The sequence below is a fragment of the Gopherus flavomarginatus genome, chromosome 2 (assembly GCF_025201925.1).
Source record: "Gopherus flavomarginatus isolate rGopFla2 chromosome 2, rGopFla2.mat.asm, whole genome shotgun sequence".
Lineage (NCBI taxonomy): Eukaryota > Metazoa > Chordata > Testudines > Testudinidae > Gopherus > Gopherus flavomarginatus.
The window spans coordinates 297855896-297874587 of record NC_066618.1 but is presented as its reverse complement, the minus strand read 5'-3'; the positions used below and the strand labels follow the sequence as shown (position 1 = coordinate 297874587).

Genomic DNA, 18692 nt, shown 5'->3' with positions numbered 1-18692 from the left:
CATGTATTCTCCAGGGCTCCAGCGGCTATTTAAAAGGTCTGGGGGGGTAGAAGCAGGGGAGCCCCAGGCCCTTTAAATAACCCCCAGAGCCCTGGGATAGTGGGAGCCTTGGGGGCTATTTAAAGGGCTGGGGCTCCAGCTGCCTCTGCTGCACCCCCTGCCCTGCCCGCACCAGCCCTGCCCCCCCTGCCTGCAGCCAGCTCTGCACCCCATGCCTGCAGCCAGCCCCTGCCAAACCCCCTGCCCTATCTCCAGCCAACCCCTGCCACACACCTCTGTGGCCCTGCTCAAAGCCAGCCAGCCCCACACACAGCCCTGCCCGCACCAGCCCTGCACACCCTGCCCACACCCAGCCCCGCACTCCCTGCCCTGTCTTCAGCCAATCCCTCCTGCACCCCCCTTCCTGAAGCCAGCCAATTCTGCATTCCTGTCTCCAGCCCTCTCAACCCCTGCTGCATCCCCACATGGCCCTGCCTGAAGCCAGCCCACCCCACACACACCCCCATCTCCAGCCAGCCCCGCACCCCTTGCCCTGCCTGCAGCCAGACCCTACCTCCAGTCAGCCCCTGCCCTGCCTCCAACCAGCCCCATGTCCACTGCTGCCCTGCAGTTCCCAGGGCAGTCACCCTGCACACCTGCTTCAATGAGGGGGCCAGGGAGCAGCTGGGACCCACGCATGTGCACACCCGCAGGGAGTGGCAGGGACCCACACATGTGAAATGGCAATCATTAATAACCAATCAACAGCATATATGATGCAATGTACATAATATACAATTGTATTTATATAGTTATGGAAAGTAAATAATACATGGAAGAAATAAAAGGCTCTCTTTTTTACACTACTTTTTTTTTTTTTAGTCATCCCTGCCAGGACCCCGCCAAAAATGTTCGAATTGGGCCCCGCACTTCCTAAAGCCGGCCCTGCCAGTGCCTTTCCTCCCCGCAGGAGAAAGGTCCATGTGACTACAGCATCTCACCCTAAGGGCACTGAGGGGAGCAGGAGCTGCTGATCACACAGGAGCGGCAGCTGCAAGGCTGGCCAGGGGCACGAGAAAAGATCCCAATAGCTCCTCCCGGCTGGTGCCTGGGAGCCCAGGCCCTGGGGAGCAGAGGGCTTGGCCCAGCCCAGGACAGCAGGTTGGAGCAGAGAACACATCGCTACCCCGAGATCAGGGTGAGACAGGACCAGCCCTGGGGAGGGGAGCCTGGCAGGTGATTAAGGAGGAATGAGGTAACAGGCTTTCCTGGGGCAGGAACTGGGGGGCAGCCTTTGCCCAGCTATGAGAGCCCTGTCCCTGGGCACTAATTACACTGGCTTCCAGGTAGTGACGGCCTTGCACAGATTCCTGCTGCCCTCCAATGGCCCGAATGGTGAACTGAAATCAGGGGCACAGCTCAGGCCCTGCAGCCGCTTCTTATTACTAACTGCAGCTGCTTCCTGGCTGTGCTGGCACGTGGAGGATAAACGCCCCTAGGGCCTGCCTGGGGCACCAGGCAGCTGCACATCTTCCAGCCCAAGGCCAGGCAGCACCAAGGAACTGCTCCATGGAGGATGCCACCTACACCTGGGCTGGATTGAGCAGGTTAATACAGGGGCTGGCTGGAGAGGAGGTTAAAAAACAAAACAACAAACTAACACCTTTCTGAGTTTTCATCCTGAGCAGCTGCAGACACGAAGCTGCACCCCAGGCTGAGCCAGGGAGGCTGGGCTGAGAGTAAGAGACCTTTAGTTCTCTCTGACTGCTCAAGCTCTGTGCCTCAGTTTCCCCAACTATAAAACAGGGAGAGTAATGAACCATCCCCACCTCATAGGTCAGGGCAGGTTGAGAGTTGCTCAGTGACTAGTGGGGGTGGGAAGGACAGAGACCTACCTGGAGAGATGAACAGAGACGGGGTCACCCAGAGCTCCTTTCACGGAAAGATAAAACCCTGAAATGCTCTGAGCCAGAAGCTAGGAGCCAGGAAATGCTGAGGTATGATCTCAGCTGTGGCACACATCTTGCCCTATGGCTTAGGGCATAGCCCTACCTTAGTCTCCCTGTCTATTCTCACCCATCTCCCAGCACTAGGAGTGAGGAGCGTTCACACAGGCGGCAGCAGTCGGAGCCCTCTCTAGGATAGTCTGAATGCAAGCACAGGTTGCTGGAGAAGGAAGGGAGGGAGGAAAGAAACCCCACAACAAGCATCACAGTTAAAGACAAACCTTGGCATTTCAATGGGCAGAATGAGCAGTGAAGGGGAGGGTAGGTAACTATTCAAATCTAGGCCCAGTTCATAGTGGCTCAGAACCACACTGGGCCATAACAAACCACCTTAACTCTGCCCCTGCAGCCCCACCAGCCTACAGCCCAGGGAGACCACCACCTGCCTTAGTGTATGCACATTTCCACCAGGGGCTCCAGCCACATGCTGCCCCAGGACATCAGACTCCAGGTCACCTGCCTGCTACATTCCAAGGGATACCCACACCCACCTCTTTCCCTCCACACAGGGCAGGGCAGGGCAGACCTAAGGGGCAGCAGTACCAGTGAGCCTCTCCTTGCTGAACTGAATAACCCTGTCTTTGATCCTTCCTCCTCCCCCAACTGGGAGGGCAGGCAGGACTCCAGGGCCCTACCATTACCCCCTCGGCCACTCATTCACCTAGTGGACCCAGGTCTTTAAATCAACCTCTGCCTCCACTTGCAGGCCTGTAAAGGCGCACGCCTGGGACAGAGCCCACAGCTGCTAATGGGAGTCTTTCCACTGACCAGATGGCACATCCTCCTCCTCTCCTTCATACAGCAGAAAGCCTTGCCTGCCCCTGCCCCTCCCTCCATGAGCTGGCCACCCCACCATACTTGCCTCCTTCACCCAGGGCAGCGTGAATCAGACCCCAGCATCTGGCCACATCTCCCAGAGGCTGCAGACTGCAGAGCAAACAAAGGCACTCAGTGAAGCTCCCACAGCAGCTCGAGGGCAATGGACCCCAGGCTAGCAGCCCGCGTCCTGGCCTGTGCTGCCTCGGGCATGTAGAGCACGGAGGGCTACGTGCTGCAGCGGGCAGGCTGCAGATGCTGCTGCTCCGCCAGCCCCTCCCCCAGGCCAGCACAGCTCAGAAGCACCTTTTCATAAAGCCTGCAGTGAGGGCCAGATCCTCAGCCAGTGTCAGTGGTGCTCCAACTCCACCATCACTTTCTGCCAGCCGAAGACCTTCACCTGGAAGTGATCGAGAGCTCAGCTCTCAGCAGGTCCCGAAAGGATGGTAACCAAACATCAGGTTCAGGAATGAAAGAGGGGAGCACAGGGGAAGCATGTTTAGGACTCCACATCCTAATTCACTGCAGCATCTCAGCTCCCATCCTCCCAGTACCTGGTCCTTATGAGCATCAGCTCACAAAATCCTTGTTCACCATTCACCATTGCCAAGGAACCTTGGCATTTGATGCACTTCTCCAACAGCAAGTGCATTTCTTCACCCTGCTCCTGTCAGTGTCGGGAAGTGGCTATTGAAACAATCCTAACAGCCAGCAGTTTGCTCCCTCTCTAGCAATTGTTCAGGGCAGAATTGGGGGTGTCCCTGAAGCTACTAGCTAGTGGATTGTGTTAGTGAGCACCAGGCCTCATTCCTTCACAAGGTTAGGGTGGAAAGGAGTTACCAAGAAAGACTTAAGCTACAGTTTGACTCTGAATTAAATATAGAGGGAAAACATCAGCGACACTTCCTCTAATGGAAACACGATTGCAATCTTCACTTGGAAGATCCAAGGTTTTGCTAAAATTAAGGGCAAACCTAGAATCCAGTACCCAGCATAGCCATTGAACAGCTGCACAGGTCAAGACCAATTCACTGGGAGTTATCAGCTGCTGGCTGTTGAGTGGCTTCAGTCCATTACCTTGAGCACAGGCACTTCCCCTGTAAACCACCAATGCTGTGGGTGACAATGGTTCCCCTTGCTGGTTATAATCGGTGGAAGGGCCAAGGACTGAATGGGCTGTGAGACAGAACTCCCCCTTAGCCTCAGAGGTGGATGCGGTCGGAGATGCACTGATATTAGCCAGATCACATCAAGGCTCCAATGCTGTCAATCCAGACCCGTTAGCAGCCTCTTTCCAAGCATGTGCAGCTGGCAGCTGCTTTCCATCAATTTTCCCAAGGATTTTGAGCACGGAGTCTAGCTGCACAAATCGTGGCAGCTAAATTAATTCAATAGCCTGGAATGGCTCCAAAGGAGCCATTATGGTTTATAGTGTCAATGATCCGTGAAGCAAGGAGTCAGGAATCTGCAGATTAAAGAGCACCCAGCTATGCCTTGCCATGGCAGAGTGGAGCTGCTTCGCATCATGTCAGGGAGACGCGCATTAGACACCCGACAGGTAGTTTTTCTTACGCGTCTATTAAGGGATCAGTTGTGCACTCGACAGGAAAAAAAACTGTGCAAAACGCCAATGCAGTGGCAGGGAGATTTTATCAAGTGTTACTGAAGCCACAAGAGGAGAAAGGTTAAAACCACAAAGCCAGGAAATTCAGATGCCAGACAATAAAACCTCTCCTCCATCGTACACAGGATCACCCCAAGGTGATCTTTTGAGATGGTCCATCTGAATTCCACACTTGAAAGCAAGAATCATCCCAGCCAGTGCTTTGTCAAGCTGGGCCTTAAAAATCTTTTAAGGATGGAGATTCCACCTCTTCCCTAGATAACCCATTCCAGTGCTTTACCATTCTCTTAGTGAAATAGTGTTTCCTAATATCCAACCTAGACCTCCCCCACTGCAACTTGAGACCATTGCTCCTTGTTCTGTTATCTGCCACCACTGAGAACAGCCGAGCTCCATCCTCTTTGGAATCCCCCTTTGGGTAGTTGAAGGCTATCATCAAATCTCCCCTCACTCTTCTCTTCTGTAGACTAAATAACCCAGTTCCCTCATCTCTCCTCGTAAGTCACATGCCCCAGTCTCCTAATAATTTTTGTTGCCCTCCTTTGGACTCCAAGTTGTCCACATCCTTTCTGTAGTGGGGGAGGGGGCCCAAAACTGGACACAGTACTCCATGTGTGGCCTCACCAGTGCCGAATAGAGGGGAATAATCAATTCCCTCGATCTGCTGGCAATGCTCCTACTAATGCAGCTCAATATACTGTTGGCCTTCTTGGCAACGAAGGCACACTGCTGACTCATATCCAGCTTCTTATCCACTGTAATCCCCAGGTCCTTTTCTGCAGAACTACTGCTTAGCCAGTCGGTTCACAGCCTGCAGTGGTGCACGGGATTCTTCCTTCCTAAGTGCAAGATTCCGCACTTGTCCTTGGTGAACCTCATCAGATTTCTTTTAGTCCAATCCTCAATGTGTCTAGGGCACTCTGGACCCTATCCCTACCCTCCAGCGTATCTGCCTCTCCCCTCAGCTTAGTGTCATCCGTGAACTTGATGAGGGTGCAATCCATCCCATCCTCCAGATTAAGGAGGTCAACCCACTGCCTGTTGAGGGCTTCAGAGCGCTACACCAGCCAGAGCGAACAGGTACTCACCTTATAGTAACTGGTTCTTAGAGACATCTTCAGTGCTGATCCTACTTGACATGTGTGTGCGCCTCAGGGATGCAACAGTGGAATAGTGGTCTTCATTGGGCTTATGCTGGGCATGTCCTCGAACCCCCACCCCAGGGCAGAAAGGGCAAAGTGGCTGCAACCATCACCCCAGAGCCCTCACTAGGTCAGAATCCTGGGTAAGCAGAACTCTGATAAAGCAAGGATGGAGGGCAGATCAGTGTAGGTCCCAAGACAGCAATATTTGAAGAACCATAAATTACTGTAGGTAACATTCTCCGAGTACCTGGCTGTATGGATCCCACTCCAGCTGACTAATGAGCAGTGTCCCATTCGGCAGGTGGAGTTGAGGAGCGCTGAGTGACACTAATTGAAGAGTGATTTCAACACTGCCCTTCTAGGCTTGGCATATGACCTGGTAGCTAGGCCAAGGGCAGAATGCTGAATAAAAAGTCAGGGTTACTTCATATCACTGCCTTACAGCTTTCAGATATGGGAGCGTTCCCAAAGGTATCACAGGATGCAGCTTGCACACTAGAGAAGTAAGCTGCACTGTTTAGAGGGAGGGAGATAGCAGAGCCATATGCGCTGCAGGATTCATTTTAATATCTTCTGGGAGCAGCAGAGATGGCAATGAAGACATGAGATGACAATCTGAAGGGCTTTATTCCATCAAGCCCTCATAATGACCACAGCATGGAGTTTCTTCTCTCTAGGAGCAAAATGAATGTAGGAAAGGAAATAGGTAAACTGATGGATGGGTTCAAAGGAGATTTAAGTTTATCCCTGAAGTGACTTTTGAATATCATCACCACCTGATCTCTGTGGAACGTTATGCATATGTAGTGGGGAAAAAATCAGCCATAAGTGGTTGGAGGTCATGGACAGTCCTAGTCAGTAGGACGACGACCAAGACCACTGTCCAGGGTGTAAGGAACATTCTGAAAAGTGACTCAAAGAAGAGGACTCTTAAGGTTTGCAAGGACAACATTAAGCTTCCATAGAGAAGGGGATCCTCACAGTTGGGTGAACATGCAGTAACGCCTTCAGAAACATGGATACCATGGGATGGGAGGAGAATTGAATGGTCTCAGCTAGCATGGAGCTATTGAGATAAATGTGGCTTTGCCCTGTCGGATTTTGCTTATCAGGGGAAATTAGTGGGAAAGTATGCACGAGACCTTGACTCCGCCGTATGAGGATGGCACCTTGCAATGAACCTGGGCACATGCGCTTGGAACAGAAGGCTGGGCATTGTGTGTTGTCTTTGATGGCAAACAAAGTTATTCTGGGATTTCCCCCAATGATTAAATATCAGGTTGATAATGGACCTCTGCAGTGGCCCCGTGACTGGTGATGGATTGTCTGTTTAGGAAGTCTGATAGGACCCAGCAACAGGCTAGCAGGTGAACAGCTCTGGGGGTTATCCTGGGTTGATGCCATGTCCACAAGTTGATAGCTTCTTGACATGGGGTGATGAACAGGCTTGTTTATATAGTACACTGCAGATGTGTTGTCTGGCAAGTTCTACACTGTGGAAATCTGTAAGACTGGCTGGAATGCCAGGGAAGCTAACCTCAATGTTCACAGCTCCAGGATGGTTATGTGAAGGGTCCTAGCTTTCTGAGACCAGGTCCCTTGTACCAGGCAAGTCAGGTGCACACTTCTATCTTTTCCTGGCATGTCCATGACCAGTATCATGGGAACAAAGGGTTCTCCTCTTCTAGGGTTTTTGGGATCTAATCACCAGATCAGTTCTGATAGGACATATGGTAAGGCCATGATCCATGCTACCCTGGTGCCTTGTAGGGGGCTAGCCAGACCTTAACCAGACTTATAATGGATGCAGGTGAAGTCCGCAAGCGGCATCAAGTAAGTGCCGGCTGATCTATGGGCCAGCAGTCCGAGACAGCTCCACACTGTAGTTGAGGAGTTTGACATGACATCAGTGATTATCAATTGCAGACACTGCCACACGTCTTCAGGAAGATACACCTTTGCCAATTTGGCATCTATCTTCCATGCCAGAATGAGAGATGCCTTTTGGTAGTTCCTTAGAAGGCCCAGCTGGAGAACAAAAGGTCAGGGCCACGGAAGCCTCCTGCTGGGATCTGCCTTTGTGCAGCCCATCATTGAGGTATGGAGAGAGAAGAATGCTCCATCTCCTCAGATGCACCGCCACACCCATTTTGCAAAGACACTCAGTGTGGCAGAGAAAACTGAAGGGTAGCTCTTTCGTGGTGACAGTGATTGGGCACCAGTACTGCTGCGTTGATGGCAACATGTAAGGGCATGTCCTGTAAGTCAAGAGCCAGTAGCCAATCTTGAGCAGAAGGGGAAGGAAGGACGAAGGCAAGCGCTACCATCCCAAATCCAAGATGGCATACGTAGTTTGTCCTATCCTGAAATGGAGAAGACTAAAAGCCCCCTTTTTTCCCTCTGGGATAAGGAAATATGGGAAGTAAAAGCCCCTTCCCCTGAATTATGGGGTACTTCCTCTATGGCTCCTAGGCACCAGTAGTGATCCTAGCAATGGTGCCCCCATCAATACCTGTGCTGATGTGGACACTGACTAGTTTTGAGACTGATGCCAGGCCATGTTTCTTTGGTGCCAAGGGAGACTGAGCCAGCACCATTAACTTCTTGTAAGAAGAGGGAGCTTAATGGCTTTCCTTGTGGAAAGCTAATGTTTAGCCTCTCCTTGTGGGAGGACAGTGTATCTCAGCTCCAGCCTGTCCCACCCCTGGGAAGAGGCGGTGCTGGCTGATGATGCCAGGTCTCTGACTTACTCCAGTCTCTTGCCAGTCCTGGGGGCGGAGTGCCAGCTGCTCAGGGTACCGGTAGGAGTGGACTTCACAGGGGGGAATCAGGTGCATTCTGGAGGCTGATCCTCGCTCTTCCTAGTGCAAGCTTACCCGCAGACTGCTTGAAGAAGTGGGAGTCTCTGGACTTCCATGGACTCTTAGAGGACGAACACTGATCTGGATCAGGACTCTCACTCAGGCAATGGCTGTGGCCATATGGGAGAGGAACGAAGCCATCACAAGATGGGCACAGTTTAAAGCCCAAAAGGTTTTGAGTCTCCCATTTGACATGCAAAGTACCACCAAGTGTGTGGGGGGGGGGGCATCCCAACCACCTTGGAAGGCCCATATTGAAAAAAAGCGTAAAATAAACATTACCACGGCTAACGGGAGATCATTTGAACTTGTTCCATTTCGCTGCCACAGGCGGTCAGAGGGAATGAGGAGCAGCTGTGACCACTCTGCCTTTATACCCTCAGGTAGGGACCCAAGGACATGCACATTGCAGGTGTGGTCCAATGGGCACTTCTATGCAAATGACTGTGGCTTTGGACATGAGGAGCATGCTGTGCACCTGATGTGAGATCCACTCTGGCACATACTTGAAGAACCACCTGTTTAAAGAACTCAGGTGAACAAAGGCTTGTGGCTATGAGAACATATGAAGAGAGATGTACTTATGGTGTTGGAGGATTCCCTGATAACTGCATGCACTGGAACAGCTGGGCACAACAGGGGCAGTTTTAGCTCCAGCTCCTTCACCTAGTTTTAAAGGGGCCACCACTGCACTATGGACTTCGGGCTAGCAAAATCCATCCACTAGTCACCAAGGAATTTTAACTCTGCATTGAGGAGGTTCAACTAGCTCCTTCTGGCCTTAGGCACTATGAATTTATCTAGACCCAGACTCTTTCACAAGCGCATGCATGGGTTCGTTTCACAGCCATTGCAGAGGCACAGAGTGTGACCTACAGAAGTAGTGCACGAAGAAAGTTTAATTTTCAAATCCATATTTTATAATCATTGAAAGGTGAGTGTCAACATACAAATAAAGACCACCAGTGTTAGAAAGATGCACAATGCATGTAAAAAAAACCCCACAAACCTGATGATGTAAACATAAGCATCTGGGGATACAAATGCGATACGCAGTCATACACATTGCTTTAAATAAATAAGTCTCTGGCTCAGAGGCCTCAATTATGGCAGCAAAAACAAGACATTTAAAAATTCCTACTATTTCTAAGCTTGAAGCTCTGATTTCTATTTAAACCCACAATGGTGTCTCCCCATTAAGTTTATCACCTGGTGGCTGGGAAGTTTACCCCGGGCACTGTACTAGATGGTTCACTTCCAGTACAGCAGTTCTTGTCTGACAGTGGCCAGTACCAGCTGCTTTAGAAGAAGGTGCAAGAAATCCCTTACTGGACAATTATCAAGTAACTGTCCCCTGGGGAAGATTCCTAACTCCAGGCAGTTTAGTGGTTGGCTTATGCCCTGGAGTACGAAGGCGTATTACCACAAACCACGGGACGGAGGTGGTCCTCAAGTAACAGTTAAAGAAAGCCAGGTGGCGGGCAAGTATCTGAATCCACTTGTAGAGCAAGTGCAGTTTTAGAATTGGGGGATGCATGAATGAAAAGATTATCAGCACCTAACGGGTTTCACAGAAATGCCTTTTTTCAGGGGAGGAAAACAATATTTTTTTAAAATAAAATAGGATCAACAGCTTGGCACATTAGCATTGTGCTGCATGAAACAAAATAAAGTAAAATTCAAAGGAAGCTAATGAGAAGATATTCTGCTACCAGTCTAAGGGACATATGTTCAGTTTATCCCATTAAACTATTGCTACAAATATTATTCGTGACTTAAAAAAAAAGGAAGAAGTAGACACCAACTATTACTTGTACAAAAATACAATTACATCTCTGAAGGGTATTTTATACCTACCAACAGTAATCACGCACTCAAGAAGACCGGACAGCTTGACAGCCTCCACAAAAAACCCAAACACACAATACAGAAATGGGACTGAAAACTAACATTGTTCATAATGTATATAATCTTCTGATTTTTCCAGCAGCAACAGCACAGTTGTTAAGATGTATGCATCGTTCAGCTCTGCACCATTAAGAATGCTGGCAGCACAGAATTAGGATATTAGCAATGTGCATGAGCTCCAATACCAGGGCAAATGTTAATAGTTTAATGATTTGGAGAAGTTATTTGCTTGAAATTTTAAGCTCACACAGAAGCAGCAGGAGGCCATTTGGCTGTTGGTGGATCCATCTCTGCTGGTGGAAAAAGGACAATGACTATGTGGATACATCTTTCCCTTTCATACAGAGGAGTAGGTTATGCCCTGGCCCGGTGCCTATTGAACAGCTGACAGACAGCTATGTATCCATTACAGTAATGCACCCAGCCCTGATTCCGCATAGTGCTTAAAACACATTTAAGTCCATACTGGATATTGCTTAAGTGCTTTGCTGAAGTGGGGACCAAGCCAGCATTGCTTGTGCACCCAATATTCTCAGTGACAACAGGATTTTTGGATGCACAGACCAAACTCTGCCCCCTCACACTGCACACCATTCTGAATGATTTGGAGCTTGACCCAGCACCCACTGAACATATCTGGAGAGCAGGATATGGCTTCTGCTCTGATGAGATGGTTAGTTAACCCACTTGCTTTAGATTCTCAATACTGACAACTTGAGGGCTGTGTGTTACCCATGTGAAACGTTCATTTCACATCCACAGATAATACTTAGTCCTGCCATGAGTGCAGGGAACTGGACTAGATGACCTCGAAGTCCCCTTCCAGTCCTACGATTCTATGACCTGGAGGGAAACGAGAGCTGAGCTGCTCTGGGGTCATGCTACTGAGATTGTAAAATTTGAACCAGAAGGAGCAACCAAATACACGTGCAAAGCTGTGCTTCTGGAAAGTTGTCTGGAAAATCATTTGAATCACCACCCATAATCTGAGCATGTAAATTCAGCACTCCACCATCTGTGCGCGCTCTCACCCTGTGCACTAAATGAAGCAGGAGACCAGCAGACACAGTAGGATGTGAAACGTGCCTCAAGCCCCTACTATGATGCTTGTGCACAAGGGGGCTCAGTTAAGGTTCCCTGTCCAACTTAAATTCTGATGTTTCCTGACTCTTCAGCGCTTCACTCGGCAACCTTAACATTCCTTTAGTGTTTTTAGAAAAATACACTTCTAACTTCTTCCCCAATCCACCACAGAGCAGCTGGAGACAGTCCTTATGTTCTCTGCACTCAGTAGTGGCCTGCTATTCATGACCTGCTATTCCTGTCCACCTTGGGGTGGACAGCAGGCAGCCCCACTGGAATAGAAATCCTCAGACATACTAACAATCAGTTCATGTTGGAGCTCAATGTCTCACTCCTTGCCCTTTTGCTGATGAAGCTGAGAAAATTCTACACATTTCCTGCTTTGTGTATTCACGCTGATGAGTTCCTTGGCTAAGTTGGCATCCAAGTGCACAGGATTTTTTACACAGTAGATCAAGGCCTAAGAGACAGTACAGAACTTCACAGCTTTTGGTTTGCCTGCTGGTGGTTTACTATACCGGCACTTACTAACGCCAGTGAGAAGGCCGTCTTGGTACTAGAGTATGAGCCAGAAAAGACAAACAAACCAACAGTCCCTCCCCTAAACCATTCAGCAGAGGACTTTTTACATGTAAGCTTAGAGGCAGGAGCCTGCTGGTCACCAGCAACGAGAGCTCTACACCTGCCAGCTCACTGCTAGGAAAGAATCCAGCTCGATGCCATGCTCCTCAGCCACCAAGGATCCGCTCTGGAGTCTTCTCCTCCCTCAGGGCTAGAAGAACTGATTGCAATGACACCAGCATAGCTCCCAGTGCTACATAGCTGCTGCTCTCTCCTCCTGCTCCCCAGCAATGCCAAGAGTTAACATCAATAAGCAGGGACCCAGCCAGGCCGCAGGTTCAGTACATGGACTCGTCTCCCACAGTGGTGAAGGGAAGGCTGTAAGTGCTGCTCTTGCTACGTTTACTCTTCTTGCTCCAGGCCAGCAGGGTGCTGGCGCTCTTGCTGTTCATGAGGCTCTTCCTGCTATTCTCTTTATTGTTCTTCAGCAGTGCGCCCCCCGACGACATGGCCACCAACCTCCTGTCCACCTGCCAGAAAGAATTAAATCAAGGAGCGTAAGATATAGCCCCGAGAGGGGAGGAACAGAAACAAACACACAGCTTTTATTAAGGCCAGTGCTGTATGTGGGTAAATGCCACTTACATATGTGCTGTAGGAACAAAATGGCCTGGAGCACTGAATGAATCCAGAGACTGGAACTTCCAGAGTAATGTACAAACACTACGTCAATCCCCGCAATGCTCCAGGAGTCTGGTAAGTTTCACCCCCAGAATCCAATTCTGACCTTGCACCAGTTATATACTGGTGGACTTCCACGCAAGCAAGAGCAGAATCAGGCCCAGAGAGTTTAAGGGACTCGCCAAAGCAGCCTGCAGATGGAGCTGAGGCTGGAGGGCTCCAAGCTTGCAATTCTGTGCCCAGACCACTAGCCGGTGCTGCTGACTATCCACTTTATTGTAACTATGTGGTTTTCACCATACCAGGGAGCATCCACGTCCTGCTCAGAGTCCTGGGAATCCCTCCTTTGCTTTACAGTCCCCACTCTCCAGACACCACCACCTGACCCAAAATCCGTCTGACCAGCAGGACCTCAATCCTGAGCAACCAGGACTGGCTTTGCTTCCAAGCCCATCATCGCTACTTAACTAGCCACAAGGTAGCTGAACAGCAGAAAGCACCCACTCTTTCCCATCTCCCCACAGCCACCACACCTCAGACACTTGCTCCCTAGGCCAGCAGAGACCAGGATTGAGAACAGACTGTTTAATCTCCCACAGCCCAATGCCCCAGACCAGTCTCTAGACCAGCCCCTGGAGAACGTATCAGAAGGAGAATAAAACCCAAGATGTTTCTAAAGGCAAAGCTTCAGGCCTGATTTTCAAAAGCGTGAAGTCAACGGGGAGCTGAGAGCCATGGGCACCCAAGTACCTCTGGAAAAGTCAAGCCCTCACTCAGTGGAAAGCAAAGCTATGGCTCCCAGAAAGCTCCCTCTACGCTCCTACAGGGCCGACGCCTGGTCTGTGCTACAGAATTAGGTCAACATAATGCAGCTTACGTCGACCTACTTATGTCCGCCTACACACTACAGCCGTGCTCCCTCCGATGTAAGTGCCCTATTACACTGACATAGTAACTTCCTGACCATGTGAGGCATTGGGCTTATGTCAGCATCATTAGGGTGACACAGCATAGGCGTAGACACTGCCTTACTTACGTCAGCTATCCGTGGTCATTCTTGTCAATTTCATGGCTCCAGAAACTGACAAGAGCATCTCAGGCTGGTGGTGGACTCCAGCTACAGCCTGGTTGCCCCCCATCATGGCTTCCCCTCTCCCAGCTGGGCAGCTGCCTGTGCTCCCTGCTCCCCCCTCAGGGAGCAGAGAAACCCAGGCAACTACCCACCACTCCTGGCAGAGAGCAGGGAGGCAAGAAACCAGGGTGGTTGCTGGGCTTCTGGCGGGGAGCCGAGCTGAGAGCCTGGCCAGCAGCTGGGCTCCTGGCAGGGAGCTGACAGCCCAGGCTCTCATCCCCTCACACTGTCCTCCTTCAGACGGGGAAGTGCTCCTAGGGAGTAAATGCACCATCAACAGAAAGACGACAGTGTGGACATCAGCCAGCACGTTAATTACCGCACTGGCCGTAAGTCGACCTAACATAGGTTGACTTAAGTTTGTAGTGCAGACATGCTCAGGTCTCAGCTGGTTTATTGCCACATGCTTTATTGTTTCCAGACTCCACTACCCAAAGTATCCTGAAGAGACAAAGCATCACCCAGCTTGAGTTGATCTCAGCAAGCTTCTCTCTGCCAGCCCTGGCTTTCCCGATACCAATCTACCTAAGGCGCTTTTGCTAACGTTCAGACAAAGCAAGAAGGTGAATTACAACGGTCTGTCCATCGGAACTCTGCAGGGTTACCACGCCAATGTCTACACCCTCTTCCCCGACGCTCTTCAGCAGCTGCACCACCTCAGCATGCTTGGACCACTTGCAGTCCTCGCTGTTCACAGAGACTATGTAGTCTCCTTCCTTTAGCCCGGCTTCCTGCAAGACAGCAAACAAAGGCCAAATGGAGCCTGTAATGTCCCAGCATGGCTACAGAACCCCTCTTTCAGGAACTAGCAGAGGCTCAGCATTTCCTTCCCCGAAGTTCAATACAGCATGACCCTAGGACTCTGACTGCACTATCGGAAACATGGAGATGTTCCTAGGAAAATGCTCTGCCTGATTAACCATTTGCAGAGGCATTAAAGGAGACTACTTCTGCAAGATCTAGGGTAGCAAAGCCAGCAAAGCACTTAAGCTACAAGTAGTTTCCATCTACTTCAACAGAGCTTAAAGCGAAGCACATGCTTAAGTGCCTTACTGGATTGGAGTCATAGAGCTCAGTCCAATGCTCAGTGAAGTCAATGGAAAGACTCCCACTGGTACAATGGGCACCAGATGAGACTACTAGTGAACACACAGAACATTATTGGTTACCAGTCTGGTCTTTCAAATACCTTATTAAAAGATCCAGTAGATAAATGCTCTTCTCCCATGCCTATTTCCGTGGGTCCTCCTATGCTTCCCCCCCGCCACCCCTCTGGAAGGCTTTTTCTTTGAGAAACTCTTCTGCCCTTTCCCCCGAAAGCTTGACCCCTTATGGCCCTTCCCTTTCAATCTGTTCTGTTCCTTCCCCACCCCTACTCCACTCCCAGTCTAAATTCCTTTCCCAGCCATTCCCAGTTCCATCCCTCCACCCCCAACTTTGGCTTCCAGCCATCCTCTGTTCATGTTTCCAATCTCCGTCCCTAGCCCCTCGTCCAATCCTCGTATCTCTGGCCCCCTCTCCAAGCTCCCTGTCCCAGTCTCTTTGCCCAGTCAGCTTCAATACATCCCCTGCCCCCCACCTCTTGGCTCCACATCAGATAAGTATCCCTCTCCTCCCCGTCACCAGTTCCCAGTCTTCTCTGTCCCATCCCCAGCTTCCAGTCCCCTTGTCCAGCCAGTCCCAATCTCTGCTGCTTGTCCAATTTCCCTTCCCACACTCCACCATGCCAGCCTCCAGTCCAAGTGTGTTCCCATCCCCAAGACTCCTTGCCTGGATCTACTCCCCCATTCCCTGGGTCCAGTTCTGGTCCCCTCTGCATTCCATTCAGGTGGCTGCCCTCCTTCTCACTGCTGGCACAGTACCTGGGGTGGCACTGAACACAGGAGAGAGTCTCCTTGCTCTCAGTTCTGGTGTCTGGATCTAGCACGGCCTGGAGTAGCCAATAACCCCGGGGAAAGCTGCACTAGCCCTGGGCGCTAGAGCATGCTTAGTGCATAAAGAATCTTTGGGGAATGAAGCAGTGACGTTCCAGTGAGTCTCTACTGACCATGTGCCAAATAGGATTTTTCAGAGACTTGTAACTCAGCCAGATTTAGGAGGACTTTCATGAGGATGACAAAAGATGCAAAGGTCAACCCCCTGCCAAATTTCAAGTGTCTGCTCCAAAGCATGGAGGTGCAAAAGCTTCCCGAAGGAAAAAAAAAAAGTCTCCAGAATTTTTTAACGTGGGCAAATAAAAGCATTTTCTCTCAGCTCATCCTCAAAAGGGCTGAATTTATTTTTTTGGGGGGAGGAGCAGGGATGGGGGATTCAGTCTGAGACTGACACTCAGCATAGGAAATATCAACCCAAATGGTTCCAGTTTGGTCCAAGTTATTAGCAGTTGAGAATGTGGTCTCACACAGGGAAATGCCAGGCCCTCTGAATCAGAGGTGGTGCTACTAACCCTGTCTGTCTCTCCAGTGAGGCTAGGAGGGACGAGGGAAGCACTAGCTACTTACGGATGCACAGCCCCCAGGTATCACTCCTGCAATCAGGACGGGGGAATCCCCTCGGAGCGTCAACCCAAAGCCATTTTCTCCTCTGGCCAGATGAACTCGCCGTGCAGGGCACCACTTGTTTTTGGCTGAAAAAACTGACAGAGGGCCCTGGATAAAGACATAGGACAATGTGTTTCAGTGCAGTGCAGTCTAGGCCTAGTCCTCTGGCTCACAGAGATCCCACTGACTTTGACTCATTGTCCAAGGAAGCACGAAACTGGATCATTTGTGCTCCGCAGACAATCCTGGTTTGTGCCCCCCAAACAGCGTTTACATTGACTAGATGTCAGAGCAACTGCAAACATTCAGTTGTCCAAAAGCCAGGGAGCTATTTTGGGGTTGGCAATAATTAACCAAATGACATTCAACCCATTCCACACTATTCAATCCATTTCTTGCATGCAGAAGGTGGGGGGGAGGGAGGGGCGGCGCAAGTTCTAGCCATTGAGAGCAGCTACCAGAAACTTGGAGCTTCTGTCAATTAAAAGAATGTCTGCGGTTAGATTCAGTCCTTAGGCCAAAATTAGAAGAAAACAAAGAGCCAGATCTACTTACCATTAGTGCATGGAACGGACTCTTCAACTCCCTCCCTTGAGATCAAAGTCCCAGCACTGGAGGGAGTGGGGAGGGGGGGTGCGGTGGACTCTAGCTCAAGACTCTAGTCTGGGAACCGCAATCTAGCTAGCCATGGGCCTGAAACGGGGCAGAGTGCCAGCCCTCTGCACAGAGCTGGATTTCATCCTTAGAGCCAGATCCTTAGAGTCAGATCCTGAAAGCAATGGCAAAGCTTCCCTCAACTTCAGCAGGAGAAGGACTGGGTCTTACTTCAGGGCACCTTCGCAAATGTCCCTGGTTCCTCTGCTGTGGCTGTCAAGCTGTCCAGAGTGCAGATGCCTGTAATATTCTGCTACGTTGAAGCCCCCCTGGAAGCTGTATGCTGCACACATCCACAGATCCCACCGAGGAATACACTAAGAAACTGCACCATCTACTCAGGACACTCCCTACACTAACACCGGAACAAATCAACATACCCTTAGAGGGTTATTCTATCTACTACCCAAGATCCACAAACCCCGAAATCCTGGATGCCCCATCATCTCGGGCATTGGCACTCTCACTGAAGGACTGTCTGGATATGTGGACTCTACTCAGACCCTATGCCACCAGCACTCCCAGCTATCTCCGTGACACCACTGATTTCCTGAGAAAACTACAATGCATTGGTGACCTTCCAGAAAACACCATCCTAGCCACCATGGATGTAGAGGCTCTCTACACAAACATCCCACACACAGAAGGAATACAAGCGGTCAGGAACAGTATCCCTGATGATGCCAAAGCACAATTGGCTGCTAAGCTCTGTGCCTTTATCCTCACACACAATTATTTCAAATTTGGTGACAATATATACCTCCAGATCAGTGGCACTGCTATGGGCACCCGCATGGCCCCACAATATGCTAACATTTTTATGGCTGACCTGGAACAACGCTTCCTCAACTCTCGTCCATTCACGCCCCTTCTCTACCGACGCTACATTGATGACGTCTTCATCATCTGGACCCATGGGAAGGAGAGACTGGAAAAATTCCACCACGATTTCAACAGCTTCTACCCTACCATCAACCTCAGCCTGGACCAATCTACACAGAAGGTCCACTTCCTAGACACCACGGTGCAAATAAGTGATGGTTACATTACCACCACCCTATACTGAAAACTTACCGACTGCTATGCCTGCCTTCATGCCTCCAGTTTCCATCCCGGCCACACAGCACGATCCATTGTCTACAGCCAAGCACTGAAGTACAACCGCATCTGCTCCAACCCCTCAGACAGAGACCAACACCTACAAAATCTCCACCAAGCATTCTCAAAACTACAATACCCGCATGAGGAAATAAGGAAACAGATCAACAGGGCCAGACGTGTACCCAAAAGCCTCCTACTGCAAGACAAACCCAAGAAAGAAACCAACAGGACTCCACTAGCCATCACATACAGTCCCCAGCTAAAACCCCTCCAACGCATCATCAGGGATCTACAACCCATCCTGGACAATGATCCCACAGTTTCACAGGCCTTGGGTGGCAGGCCAGTCCTCGCCCACAGACAACCTGCCAACCTGAAACATATTCTCACCAGTAACTGCACACCGCACCATAGGAACTGTAGCTCAGGAACCAATCCACGCAACAAATCTCGATGCCAACTCTGCCCACATATCTACACCAGTGACATCATCACAGGACCTAACCAGATCAGGCACACCATCACTGGTTCATTCACCTGCACGTCCACCAATGTAATATACGCCATCATATGCCAGCAATGCCCCTCTGCTATGTACATC

The 18692-nt window shown here is 50.3% G+C and overlaps 1 protein-coding gene across 4 annotated transcripts in view; it reads right to left on the bottom strand.

The window, feature by feature from the left end:
• Positions 1 to 18692, bottom strand: part of RHPN1 (rhophilin Rho GTPase binding protein 1) — a 974759-nt gene that overhangs the window by 902212 nt on the left and 53855 nt on the right. For 2 of the 4 annotated variants that reach the window (XM_050940897.1, XM_050940899.1), the window contains 3 exons: positions 16298 to 16444; positions 14369 to 14527; positions 9335 to 12513 (listed from right to left, as the gene is read on the bottom strand). In XM_050940897.1, the coding sequence (XP_050796854.1) occupies positions 12322 to 12513; positions 14369 to 14527; positions 16298 to 16444 (498 nt within the window). In that variant the 3' untranslated portion in view covers positions 9335 to 12321. Of the gene's footprint in view, positions 1 to 9334; positions 12514 to 14368; positions 14528 to 16297; positions 16445 to 18692 lie in introns of those variants that run through there. The other 2 variants (XR_007772628.1, XM_050940898.1) reach the window with 2 other exon arrangements.